Here is a 12,391-nt window from a genome sequence, read left to right as displayed (position 1 = left end):
TTTGAACTCTTCACTTTAACAATAACCGTCTGATTATCGCAGTTCATAAGGATAGCCGGAACCGGCTTCTCAACCACAGGTAAGTCCATCAAAAGATCTCGAAGAAATTCTGCTTCGACACCAGATGTGTCTAATGCTGTTAATTCTGCTTCCATTGTCGATCTTGTTAAGATCGTTTGCTTGCAAGACTTCCAGGAAACAGCACCACCCCCAAGAGTAAACATATACCCAGTAGTGGCCTTCATCTCATCAGCATCAGAGATCCAATTCGCATCACTATACCCTTCAAGTACTGATGGGAATCCCGTATAGTGAAGCCCGTGGTTGACAGTACCTTTCAAGTAGCGCATAATTCTTTCAACAGCACGCCAATGAACATCGCCCGGGTTTGCAACAAACCGGCTAAGTTTGCTCACAGCAAACGCGATGTCAGGCCTCGTTGCGCTAGCTAGGTACATAAGTGAACCGATAATTTGAGAGAATCTCAATTGATCTATAGCTGTGCCTTTAAACTTTCGAATAAGCACACTAGGATCATATGGTGTTTGACAAATCTTGCAGTCTGAATATCCAAAGCGACTCAAAATCTTGTCAACATAGTGGGATTGCAGAAGTGTAATCCCACCCTCATCATCTCTCAACAGCTTGATGTTCAAGATAACATCAGCCACCCCAAGGTCCTTCATCTCAAAGTTTTGAGACAGAAAAGACTTAACCTCCTCAATTACTTTGAGGTTGGTTCCAAATATCAGTATGTCATCAACATACAAGCACAATATAACTCCTTCGCCCCCACCATGGCGATAGTATACACATTTGTCAGCTTCATTAACAACGAAGCCAACAGATGTCAGAGTTGTATTAAACTTCTCATGCCATTGCTTAGGTGCTTGTCTCAGACCATATAAAGATTTCAGCAACTTACACACCTTTCCTTCCTGACCTTCTATCACAAAGCCATCTGGCTGTTGCATATAGATTTCCTCATTTAGCTCTCCATTCAGGAAAGCCGTCTTAACGTCCATTTGATGAACGAGAAGACCATGAGAGGCCGCCAATGAGAGTAGTACTCTAATGGTGGTCAGTCTAGCCACAGGTGAATAAGTATCGAAGAAATCTTCCTCTTCTTTCTGGGCATAGCCCTTGGCCACAAGCCTAGCCTTGTACTTTTCAATCGTACCGTCGGGCCTAAGCTTCTTTTTGAACACCCACTTGCATCCCAATGGTTTGCAACCATAGGGACGATCAGTGATTTCCCATGTCCCGTTAGCCATGATGGAGTCCATCTCGCTACGGACAGCAGCTTTCCAGTAATCAGCATCTGGAGAAGCATACGCTTCTGAAATAGAAGTGGGATTATCATCCACGAGGTATACGAAGAAATCATCACCAAAGGTCTTTGCAGTCCTTTGTCTCTTGCCCCTACCACGGGCTTCCTCGTCATCCTCCTCAGGATTTTCATCATGTGTTTGTTCATAATATTCCATAGGAATTGCAGGCTTAGGAGTTATCTCAGATTCCTGTCTAGAAGTGCTTTGCATATCTCTCATGGGAAATATATCCTCAAAGAATGTAGCATCCCTCGACTCCATTATTGTACCGACCTTCACGTCAGGTACCTCAGATTTCACTACTAGAAATCTATAGCCTACGCTATTCTTAGCGTATCCCAAATTAACGCAATCCACAGTCTTTGGTCCAAGCTTGCGCTTCTTGGGGATCGGTACATTGACTTTCGTCAAGCAGCCCCAAGTACGTAAGTACGAGAGTGTCGTCCTTCTCTTCGACCACTCCTCGTAGGGAGTGACCTCATTATCTTTTGTAGGAACTTTATTCAGGACATGACACGCGGTCAATATAGCCTCCCCCCACCATGCCTTGGATAAACCCGATGTATCTAACATGGCGTTAACCAAATCAGTTAGAGTACGGTTTTTCCGCTCGGCAACCCCGTTTGACTAGGGTGAATAGGGAGGCGTCCTCTCATGAATAATGCCGTGTTCCGCACAAAATGAATCAAATTCGTTTGAGAAGTACTCTCCACCACGATCAGACCGGACTCGTTTAATTTTCTTTTCAAGTTGATTCTCAACTTCTGCCTTATAGATTTTAAAGTAGTGTAGAGCCTCATCTTTAGTATTTAACAGATACACATAGCAAAATCTAGTGGAATCATCTATCAATGTCATGAAGTATTTCTTTCCACCTTTAGTCAACACACCATTCATCTCACAAAGATCAGAATGTATGAGTTCTAATGGTGCCAAGTGTCTCTCCTCTGCAGCCTTGTGAGGCTTGCGAGGTTGCTTTGCTTGCACACACGAGTGACGCTTAGAACCTTTGGCTAAAGTGAAAGTTGGGATTAAATTCAGTTTTGCTAGCCGCGACATAACACCGAAACTTATGTGACAAAGACGTGAATGCCAAACTTCAGATTCATTAACACTCGAATGAATATTGTTCACGACTTTATTACAAAAATCTGCTAGAGAAAGGCGGAACAGACCTCCGCATTCATAACCTTTTCCAACGAAAAGTCTATATTTCGTAACTACTACTTTATTAGACTCGAACACCAACTTAAACCCTTCTCTACACAGAAGGGAGCCACTAACGAGATTCTTCTTGATGGCGGGGACATGCTGCACGTTCTTCAGCTGCACGATCCTTTCCGAAGTAAACTTCAGATCGACCGTGCCAACACCAAGAACAGAAGCACTCGCGCCATTCCCCATCAATACGGACCCGCGACCGGTGGCCTGATAAGAAGAGAACAATGACAAGTCAGCACACACATGAATATTTGCACCCGTGTCCACCCACCAATCGGTGGACTGACAAACTGTAAATACAGTAAGTAAATTACCGTACCCAGATGCACCACTTTCATTGTTGCCCACAATCATGTTTGCAGACTTGGAGTCCTGCGCCGGCTTCTTGTACTTGTTTGGGCATTTGTTCGCCCAATGTTCCTCTGAACCACAAGTATAGCAGCCATCTCCCTTCTTATTCTTCTTGAAGGGCTTCTTCCCCTTCTTCTTGAAGTCGGTATTCTGTTGGACAGAGTTCTTTCCCTTGGGCTTGTGAGAATTGAAGTTCCTCTGATGTACCATATTGGCAGCAGAAGAGCTTTCCACCGCTTTTCCATTGGAGTCCTTTGCTCTCGAGTTCTGCTCAACACTCAGATGGCCGATGATGTCCTCTACTGAGAACTCACGCCTCTGATGTTTCAGAGTAGTAGCAAAGTTCCTCCAGGAATTAGGGAGCTTAGCAATTATACAGCCCGCGACAAACTTGCCCGGCAAATTGCACTTAAGAACCTCAAGTTCCTTAGCTATGCATATTATCTCATGAGCTTGTTCCAATACAGAACGGTTGTCAACCATCTTGTAATCGTGGAACTGCTCCATAACATACATCTCACTCCCAGCATCGGTGGCCCCGAATTTAGATTCGAGCGCCTCCCACAAGTCCTTGGCAACATGCATATGTAAATATGCATCAACCAGCTTATCTCCGATCACGCTAATGACTGCTCCAAGGAATAGGATGGTGGCCTCCTTAAACATCTTCTCCTGTTCAGGAGTGATAGTTTCCGTAGGAGTGACACCGGCTACCCAGAACACGTTCATAGCCGTGAGCCATAAGGTGGTTCTCGTTTGCCAACGCTTGAAAAAAGTACCGGTAAACTTATCCGGTTTCAGTGCAGCAGCAAAACCATTACTCGAAAAATTCCTACAGACATTAGGTTTTTGGATTGTTGAGTAAATAGGCAATTTTCCGAGTAGATTAATCCACAAAATAATAACTAGCATGGCATTGACTAGACTAATGACATACTGATCTTGAGCTAACCTAGCACATACTACGCATATAGTGGATACATCTATGCAAACAAGTAGTACTGCTAGAATAAATACGAACAAGAGGATAAACGAGTCATACCCTCCAATCGGCCAGTTGGCCGTAGCAGCAGCAGCGGCGGCGGCAGTATCCTCTGCCGTCTTCTTCTCGGCTTCCTCGCGGAGACGATCAGCTTCGCTTGGTGAAGACATGGCGATGACGAGGGCGACGCGGACGTAGACGAAGCAGACGGACGGAGGCGAGCAGTCGCGTGATCGCTCCCCAAAAACCTAATCGCCCCTCTCCCGTACAGGAACCGGAGAGGCGAGGTTTCGGAGGCCTGCTCTCCCGTCGACCGTGTACGCGGTAAACGGGACGGAGTCGCCGGCGGCAGCAGCAGTTCAAGGAACGAACGCGTGAGGCAGATGTGATCTGATTTCGTGACGGCTAGGGTAGGCGATCGCGTGCTTATAAAGGCGGCTGGGTGGAGTGGCAAAAATAAGCGCGTAGGTATGAGCTCAGCTCATTCCCGCAACCCGCGTCGTGACGAGGCGAGGCGTGGCGAGGCGGGCGGCGGAGGAGGAGTGCGCGAGGGCACCTTCTCTTCTCACTCTCCAATAGCATGTGGAAGAGAGACCCTTATAAAGGGGTCCAAACTCTCCTCCACTAACGGGGTGAGACTAAACTCCCACCACATTGCCATACCACCACCTACATGGGCCCTTGTAGATTTTCTGAAATTCTCTAATGGGCCTAAGGCCCACCTCCAAATTTCAACATTATAATCATTTAGCATCTGGATAGAGTGCATTTGTTCACTCTACGAGAAGTCAATGTAAATGCTTGATCTGAATTCTGAACTCTAATGTTCAGGATCTTGATCGAGCAAGACTATATACCATTTCTATCTATGCTCCCGGGTCAAAAAATTTTAAGGGATATTTTTCCTCGTTCGAGAGTCTCCGTCTTTTCTTCCACTCCGTCCCAAAGACTAACTATGGGCTGGTTTTGCATGTGGTCAGATGGGTTCCCCTCTTGCGCTTGCGCACGGAAATGTCCAAGCCAAGGCTATACACAAGTAATCACTGAAATCAACAATGGCTCATCGAGTCGAGCAAGATGTAGGCATGCATATATGAAAATAAGATCATCTTTGGACCATACTCCACAGCAATCTTCTTTTAATTTTCTCAAATTACTTGAATGTTTCAATGATGAAAAAAAGGAAGAAAAGAAAACAGAGATCCCGTGAGAAGCGCCCCGAGACGAGACCTGGCTACGTACTGCCGTTGCAACCGATCCATAAAACAAGTCGTCAACGGCACAGCTCCATCCACATCACGATGCCACTGCTACCGCCTCCGCCGCCGCCGGCGGCGCCTCCCGGGTGCGGGAGGCGGAGACTGGGCAGCCGACGGAGGCGACGATCAAAGTGGAGGAACTGGGCGGAGCTGCCCCTGGACGTGATGCTCTACGTCCTCCACAAGCTGGACGACGTCGAGCTCATGTTCGGCGGCCCGGCCAGGGTGTGCCGCTCCTGGCACGACGCCGTGTGCGAGCCCGAGCTGTGGCGCCGCGTCGACATGTGCGGCCGCTCCCGGCGCTTCCGGGAGACGGTTAGGCTCAACAAGGTGACGCAGCTCTCCATTTGGTCCAGCGCCGGGCAGTGCCGAGAATTCTTCGGCCAGCAGGACCTGGACAACAACCTCCTCCTCTTCCTGGCCGACCGGTAAGATTCCTTCCTGTTCATGATCCCCAAACTCGCACCTCTACTTCCTGGTTATCTGGCTATTTCGCTGTCCGCCCTTCCTTGATTTGGTACAAAATGTATTCTGAAATTACTGCTACTACTCCCTCCGTTCCTAAATACTCCTTCGGTCTCGTCATATAAATGGATATATCTAGACATGTTGGATATATCTAGACATATTTTAGTTTTATACTCCATCCGTTCCTAAATATAAGTCTTTCTAAGAGTTTCATTAATGGACTACATACGGATGTATATAGACATATTTTCGGGTATAGATTCATTCATTTTGCTCCATATGTAGACACCTAGTGAAATATCTTAAAAGTCTTATATTTAGATTTATTTCTTTCCATTTTGGTGACAACTAATTTCGAACGGAGGGAATATAAGTTTTTTTTAAAGATTTCACTAAATGACTACATACAGAATAAAATAAATAAATCTATTTTTTAAAGTATGTCTATATACATCCATATTTAGTTTTTTAGTGAAAACTCTTCAAAGACTTACACTCCTTCCGTTCCAAAATTCTCGTCTTTGATTTGTTTAGATATGAATGTATCTAGTCATGTATTAGTATTTAGATACATCTGTTTCTAGACAAATTTAAGACAAGAATTTTGGGACGGATGGAGTATTTAAAAACGGAGGGAATAGTAAGTTATATAGTACATGCAATTCATTGCACGTGAGAGCTCGGATAATCCAACTACAACCAAACATAAACATAGAGCATCTTCAACAGGCGCCCAAAAATTGTTTCACACGTTGAAAGATTTGTTTTTTGGACGCCAGACAGCTCTAACCGACTCTGCAAAACAGTACGCGCGTTTAAAAAATTTAGGCACGCGTTGAAAAACGCTATCACGCGCAACACATTTTGGACGACGGATTACGCGCGCTTCACAGTTTACACTGTACGTTTTTTGGATGCATGTTTTTGAGCATCTGCTAAAGCAATGTTGGTCCCGACGCACTAAAATTGCTACAATGACGCACTAAAACTATTTTAGTACGCGAAATTTTTGTGTGTTTGTTGAAGATGCTCTTGATGTATAACAGAAAAATGAAAAAAAAAAACTGAGGCACATGGGTGAAGTGTAAGATGCAAAACTGTTGTAAAATATATCGAGCGTGTTTTTTCTAGGCATCTTTTTGAATAACTCGTTGCTATTCTGAATAGATAAATGACAAGAATGGCTACTGCTCAATACACAAAAATAAATATGGTTTATGAAGGTACTTCCTGGGTAAAAGAATGTAAGAGCGTTAGATCACTAAAGTAGTGGTCTAAACGTTCTTACATTTCTTTACATAGAAAGTACATCTGTAGGCTTGTAGCCCTGAATACATAGAAAAAAACATCAAGTGAAAATGAATGATAGTTTCGATCCAAAAAGAAGTTAGGAGTCAAGAACAAAGTATAACTGTGTTTTAACTTTTAAGTTTTGTGCAACATGTTCATATGGATAAGCCCAACCATAGAATCTTATACACCCTCGGTTCCTAAATATTAGTCTTTTTAAAGATTCCATTAAAAAATACATTTGAATGTATACATACATACTTTAGAACGAAGATTCATCCATTTTGCTCCATATGAAGTCGGTATTGAAATCTTTAAAAAGACTTATATTTAGAAACGAAGAGATTAGATGCTACATGTGGCAGGATTTGGTGTGGTAAAGAGAAGATCCAACGGTCAGCAACACTAGGATTTCCCACGTCTCTACCGTTGGATCGACGACTTCATCCAGCGTTGTTATTTAAAGTTAATTGTACACTATGTAGTACTCCCTCCGTAAAGAAATATAAGAGTGTTTAGATCACTGTTTCAGTGATCTATAAACGCTCTTATATTTATTTATGGAGGGAGTAGTATACATATAGATGCATTGCCTGATGTCTATACATTAAGTTTTTTCTCACCACCAAATAGGAGAAGGAACAAAAAAACCTTGAACTGTGCTTACACAACATCTTGACATTGTGTAATGACAAAATCGTTTCTCTGTTTTTATGGATTTAAATCATGTGTGTCTTAGAGGGTTAGAATTCCCATAAATTAGGGGCTTGTAGTACTCCGTAAGAACGAACTTTAAACAAATGAAATTCTGAAACAGTGATGACATGTTCTCTTTTATCGTCTGAACGTTTAGCTTCTTCATTTCGTGAATAACCAAAAGGAGAGATTTTAAACAGGTAGAAAACACACATGTTTCAAGCCACTAAGATTCACGTGTTACCCTTGCAGGGCACCTTTACTGAAGAGCCTTCATCTTACCAAGTCCTGCAATGTAACCAGCAAAGGATTGGCAGAGGCAATAAAGAAGTTCCCTCTGTTGGAGGAGTTCGAGCTTTGTGAATGCGAGAGATATGACACCTGGGTCTTCGAGATTCTTGCCGCCGCTTGTCCACGGCTGAAGCACTTCAAACATGTCAACGATAGAGGATATTCGTGGTATAATTGGGAACGGGACCTATACCCCGTCGACAACCGTGAAGCCTTGGCAATCGCAGGGATGCATGAGCTACGGTCCCTGAAGCTTTATCACAGCGGCCTCGACAACCAAGGGTTGACAGCCATCCTTGGCGGCTGCCCTCACTTGGAGTCCCTTGACATACGCTATTGCAGCATCACCATGGACAGCAGCATGCGAGCAAAGTGTGCCCGTGTCAAGACCAAGAAGGTGTTTCCATATGCACCAACTGATGACTGGGTGCGTTCTCCATCTGGCGTCCGTGATGACTTCGTCGATGATTCTTCCAAGTATTTCGAGCCTGGCAGCCCTGTTAGTAGATGCCATTCTCCACGGGATTCGATGATTCTTCCAAGTATTTCGAGCCTGGCAGCCCTGTTAGTAGATGCCATTCTCCACGGGATAGTTATTGGTGGTGTCGCAGCAATGGCGAAGAGCCCGACTGTCGGTTTTTCAATGTGGAGCCTTGTGACTCCGATGACTCTGACCATTCTCTCTTGTTTAGCGATGCCGAGGAGGCCGAGTTTGAGTACTGGAGGATCTGAAGGACTGGTGTACACAACATTTGGATGTTCTGATGGAAGTGCCCCAGCCAGGCCAGGCCATCTGTTGCACTGTCTGATATCTGGCGCTTCCTTGCTCTGATTTTGGCGGTGAATCTGGTTGTGGTTCACCTCTCTGATTTGGAATTGCCCAGAATGTATAGAGAGATCAGAGAAATAAAAGAGGTCAGCGATGGTTCATTTGAATTTGCATGAAAAAATTAGACAGGCAAGAAAAACACAATCCACTTGTCCAACTTTCCCTTCTGGAATAAGAGTTTTTCACCCACTGTGATTAATTTCGGCTGCATTTCGGTAGATGTACATGTTATGCTTTGTTTGATTTCATGGATCAAATTTGTATACCTTACTAATAGTTCAGGTAAATAACCATGAAAACTGTCACATACATACATGTCTCTGTCAGGTTGGTTCTGGAGGCGTAACTCTTCTTTCACAGATTATAAAGTTTCACAGATTATAAAGGAATGGCTCAACGGAACGAAGCTATATCCAAACCGTATACCCAGCTCAGCCTGAATCAGAAATCGAACAGATATGCAGCTGCACTTCTCCTCAGCGACAGCAACATATTAAATTCACAAATTTTGAAACACGGTGAGGAAACATGATGGTCTGTCTTAGCAAAACTGGAGCACAATAAAACCAAGGAGAACTATTACCATTTAGACAGCCAAGCAACACTCTGAATTTACGCCAGCGAGGATATATGTCACCAGCAGTAAAGCACATCAGATTTACTAAAATATGAGGCTGCTGTCGGTAAACCCAGTGGCATGCAATAATCACCGGGTTGTACAATGTTTCCATCCCACAATAATGAACAATCTCAGCAACTGTTGAACATCGCAGTTCATAATTCAGATCAACCGTTCTTATGTGCAAATGTAGTATGCACAGATAAATGTTGAAGCAAAATCAAGCAAAGAAAGCTAAATACGAGATTTAAGAACCAAGCAACAAAATTCATAGGCACAACAAAAATCTAGTAGATTGGCTCAATGCACAATTTCCTGCCGACAAAAATGCATACCGAGCATTCCTGGTTCGAGTGTTTTCTGAGCTAAGTGGTTGCCCATGCCCTACCATGAGATTATGCTTTGCAAGATGCTGAATTAAATCATCTGAAGTATCATTGAAACCGATTAAGTGAAACTAACAATTGATCATCACAAGAAAGTAGAAGCTGCATATGAATATAAGAGAGCTAAATTTAATCCTTAATATTGGTGAGATCCAAACATTTCACAACACATTATATTTTCACTCCTCCCACAAAACTATGCAACAAAGTTCAAGTCACTCTAATGCCCCAATTATAAACATTCAGCATCTTGGCAGAATATAGTGATTTGTTCAGGGATAAAGAAACACAGCATAATAATAATACAACAGCACAAAGACCATTCTCACAGAAGCAGACTCAATTTTTTGTTCAACGCAAACTGCATTTAAAATTACTCCAAGCTGTCTTAATTCTTACTTGGAGGACTCAAGGAGTTCGACTAAACTAATTCAACATAACTACTTAGTGCTTATCCACCATGAAAACAGACATGAAATATGTCGATATACTGGGCCAATAACAGAAGAACAATCCATGTCATAACAAGAATCAACCACTGTCATAATCTTTTTAGGCATCCAAAGGAGCTGCAGGCGTACTTGCCCTGTAATTTGCCTCCTGGGAGGATTGTACCAAACTCTCTCTTTTCAATGCAATGAAACGCGTTTTCTCAACCCAAAAAAAAAAAAAAAAAAAAAAGAGGAGCTGCAGGCTTATTTGCTGTTAGGGACATGATTCAGACAATCATGAATTCCACACTAGCATATCTAGCTTAGTCAATAATCAGCTAAACAGACACATCTATGTTAAATCACATAGTTGCCCATCTTCCATATTCAATAACCAACATGTCATAGAATGGAATAGCCCCTTCACAGGAGGCCATCAATCCATCACAACAGCTGGGTTAACATTTAATCCAATTTTTCAAATTAACGCAATAAGATGCAGGTGCTTCAGAGTTGCAGATCAGAATGTAGCTCAACAAGAATATGCGCAAAAGAGAGTTAAAAATTCTCCACTTACAACACAGCAATGAAGTCTATGCTCACAAGCTTTATTCCGTTCAGGATTCAGCTCATATACAAAACAAAATTAAATTAAAAAAACAAAAGGAGGCCTCGACGCGAGGCCTGGGTCTGCACCCGCAGCACAGATCGAGCGAAACCTTGGATTCGATCAGATCCAGAACGGCCAAGAGAGAGGGAGCGCAAACCAGTGCGGATCAGACGGCGGAAGGCGCGGCGCCGGCCGCCTCGGCCTCGAGGTAGCGGCAGATCCGCTCGACGACCTCCCTCCCCTTGGCGCTGTTCTGCAGGAACCTCTCGGCGCAGCGGGTCTCGACCTTCTCGGCGACGGCGGCGAGCTTGGCGAGCGGGCGGCAGCGGATAGTGGTCTCCTGCCTGAACTGCGTCCAGTCGTCGGGGCGGTCCGGGTGGGGGCGGAAGGTGGATCGCTCCTCCACCTCGATGATGCCGCGGAGACTGACGTTGCGGACGACGATGTCCATGGCGCGGCGCGGGGCGTCGACGACGGAGGTCTCGACGCAGTGGCAGATGGCGGCGCCCGAGGGGGAGGCGGCGGCGGCCGGGAGGAGACGGCGCAGGATGAAGGGGAGCGGCGGGGAGCGGACGGTGATGGAGCGCGCGGCGTGGAGGCGGCCGGCGTCCGTGTCGACGCGGCGCTGCAGGGTGTGCACGTCGGCGACGTGGGAGAGCGCCGTGCGGGAGGCCGGGTCCGTGAACTTGCGCCACGCCGCCGCCGTCACGCGGTCCCACGGGTGCCGGTAGACGTGCTCCTGGGTGTAGACCACCATGGCCGGGGGGTCGGGGTGGGTGCCTGGCTCGCGGGGTTTTGGATTTCGCTCCTCGATTCGATTCGGTTCGATTTCTTACTTGCGGCGAGGGGGGGTGGGAAAGGAAGGCGGAAGCTGGATTGGAGAGGAAGGAAGGCGGACCCGGAACCGGAACTGGGAGCGGTGCGGTGGTCCGTCCCGCGTGTCACTTGCGTGCTCTCTCGTCCTGGCATGTGTCGTCGTAAGCGGCTAGTTTGAAGTCCGCTTTCTTGAACACAATACGCCCATGGAATATTCACGCCCTCCGAACGTCCCCATCCATTTTGTTTGTACGTGTGTTCGTTGAAGTTAAAACAGACATAAAAATAGATCCAGCGCGTCGATCTAAATAGATACGTGTTAGCTTTTCGTTCGCGTGTCAATCTATTTTTTTTTAAATTTAAGCCTCGTTTGCGTCGGCGTGCACACGAGACGGACGCGCGCGACGCTCGGCTACTCCTACCCTGGCCCACTGGTTAGTGGTACATTACCCATTCTTTTTCTCCCCATCGACACCAAGCCCCTTCACCCCCTGTCATTGCTCCCTCGTCGCCGCTGCCTAGTGCGGGTGCCCTTGCCAGCAGCTCCACGCCCACATACCGTCCCCTCATCAGGCCACCTTCCCACCTCCTCGCCGGGCCACGGGAGCTACTTCTGTGTCGTTGTCGCGAGTACCACCTCGGCACCGTGCCCTCGGTCAGCTCCTTCGACAACGCCGCGATGCCTGGTTCTGTAGGCCCGTGATTGTAGTGTTTGGCCCTGAGTACTTGAGAGAGCCAAATGTTGCGGATATTGCCGAGCTGTTGGAGATGGATGCGAGTTGGGGCTTCACGGGGATGCTTGATAGCATAG

General features: G+C 45.7%; 2 protein-coding genes across 2 annotated transcripts; one reads left to right on the top strand and one right to left on the bottom strand.

The window, feature by feature from the left end:
- Nucleotides 1–4,786: 4,786 nt before the first annotated feature.
- On the top strand, nt 4,787–8,819 carry LOC123404093 (putative F-box/LRR-repeat protein 22). Its single transcript, XM_045098019.1, has 2 exons — nt 4,787–5,572; nt 7,851–8,819. Exons 1-2 carry the CDS (start codon nt 5,055–5,057, stop codon nt 8,719–8,721), a joined length of 1,389 nt encoding a protein of 462 aa, XP_044953954.1. The 5' UTR covers nt 4,787–5,054; the 3' UTR covers nt 8,722–8,819.
- A 1,922-nt stretch (nt 8,820–10,741) lies between these two features.
- On the bottom strand, nt 10,742–11,708 carry LOC123404094 (PRELI domain containing protein 3A). The gene has a single exon (XM_045098020.1). It carries the CDS (start codon nt 11,519–11,521, stop codon nt 10,931–10,933), a length of 591 nt encoding a protein of 196 aa, XP_044953955.1. The 5' UTR covers nt 11,522–11,708; the 3' UTR covers nt 10,742–10,930.
- Between the last annotated feature and the right edge of the window lie 683 nt (nt 11,709–12,391).

The sequence above is a fragment of the Hordeum vulgare genome, chromosome 6H (assembly GCF_904849725.1).
Source record: "Hordeum vulgare subsp. vulgare chromosome 6H, MorexV3_pseudomolecules_assembly, whole genome shotgun sequence".
Lineage (NCBI taxonomy): Eukaryota > Viridiplantae > Streptophyta > Magnoliopsida > Poales > Poaceae > Hordeum > Hordeum vulgare.
Note: the sequence above shows the minus strand (reverse complement) of the source record. Positions and strands in the feature narration are given on the sequence as shown.

What these genes read in the sequence shown, in the direction of transcription:
- LOC123404094 (XM_045098020.1), bottom strand. Translation starts at nt 11,521, where the DNA reads ATGGTGGTCTACACCCAGGAGCACGTCTACCGGCACCCGTGGGACCGC.
- LOC123404093 (XM_045098019.1), top strand. Translation starts at nt 5,055, where the DNA reads ATGATGAAAAAAAGGAAGAAAAGAAAACAGAGATCCCGTGAGAAGCGC. An exon ending in CTCCTCTTCCTGGCCGACCG is followed by an intron (nt 5,573 to 7,850) that starts GTAAGATTCCTT and finishes TTACCCTTGCAG; the next exon opens with GGCACCTTTACTGAAGAGCC.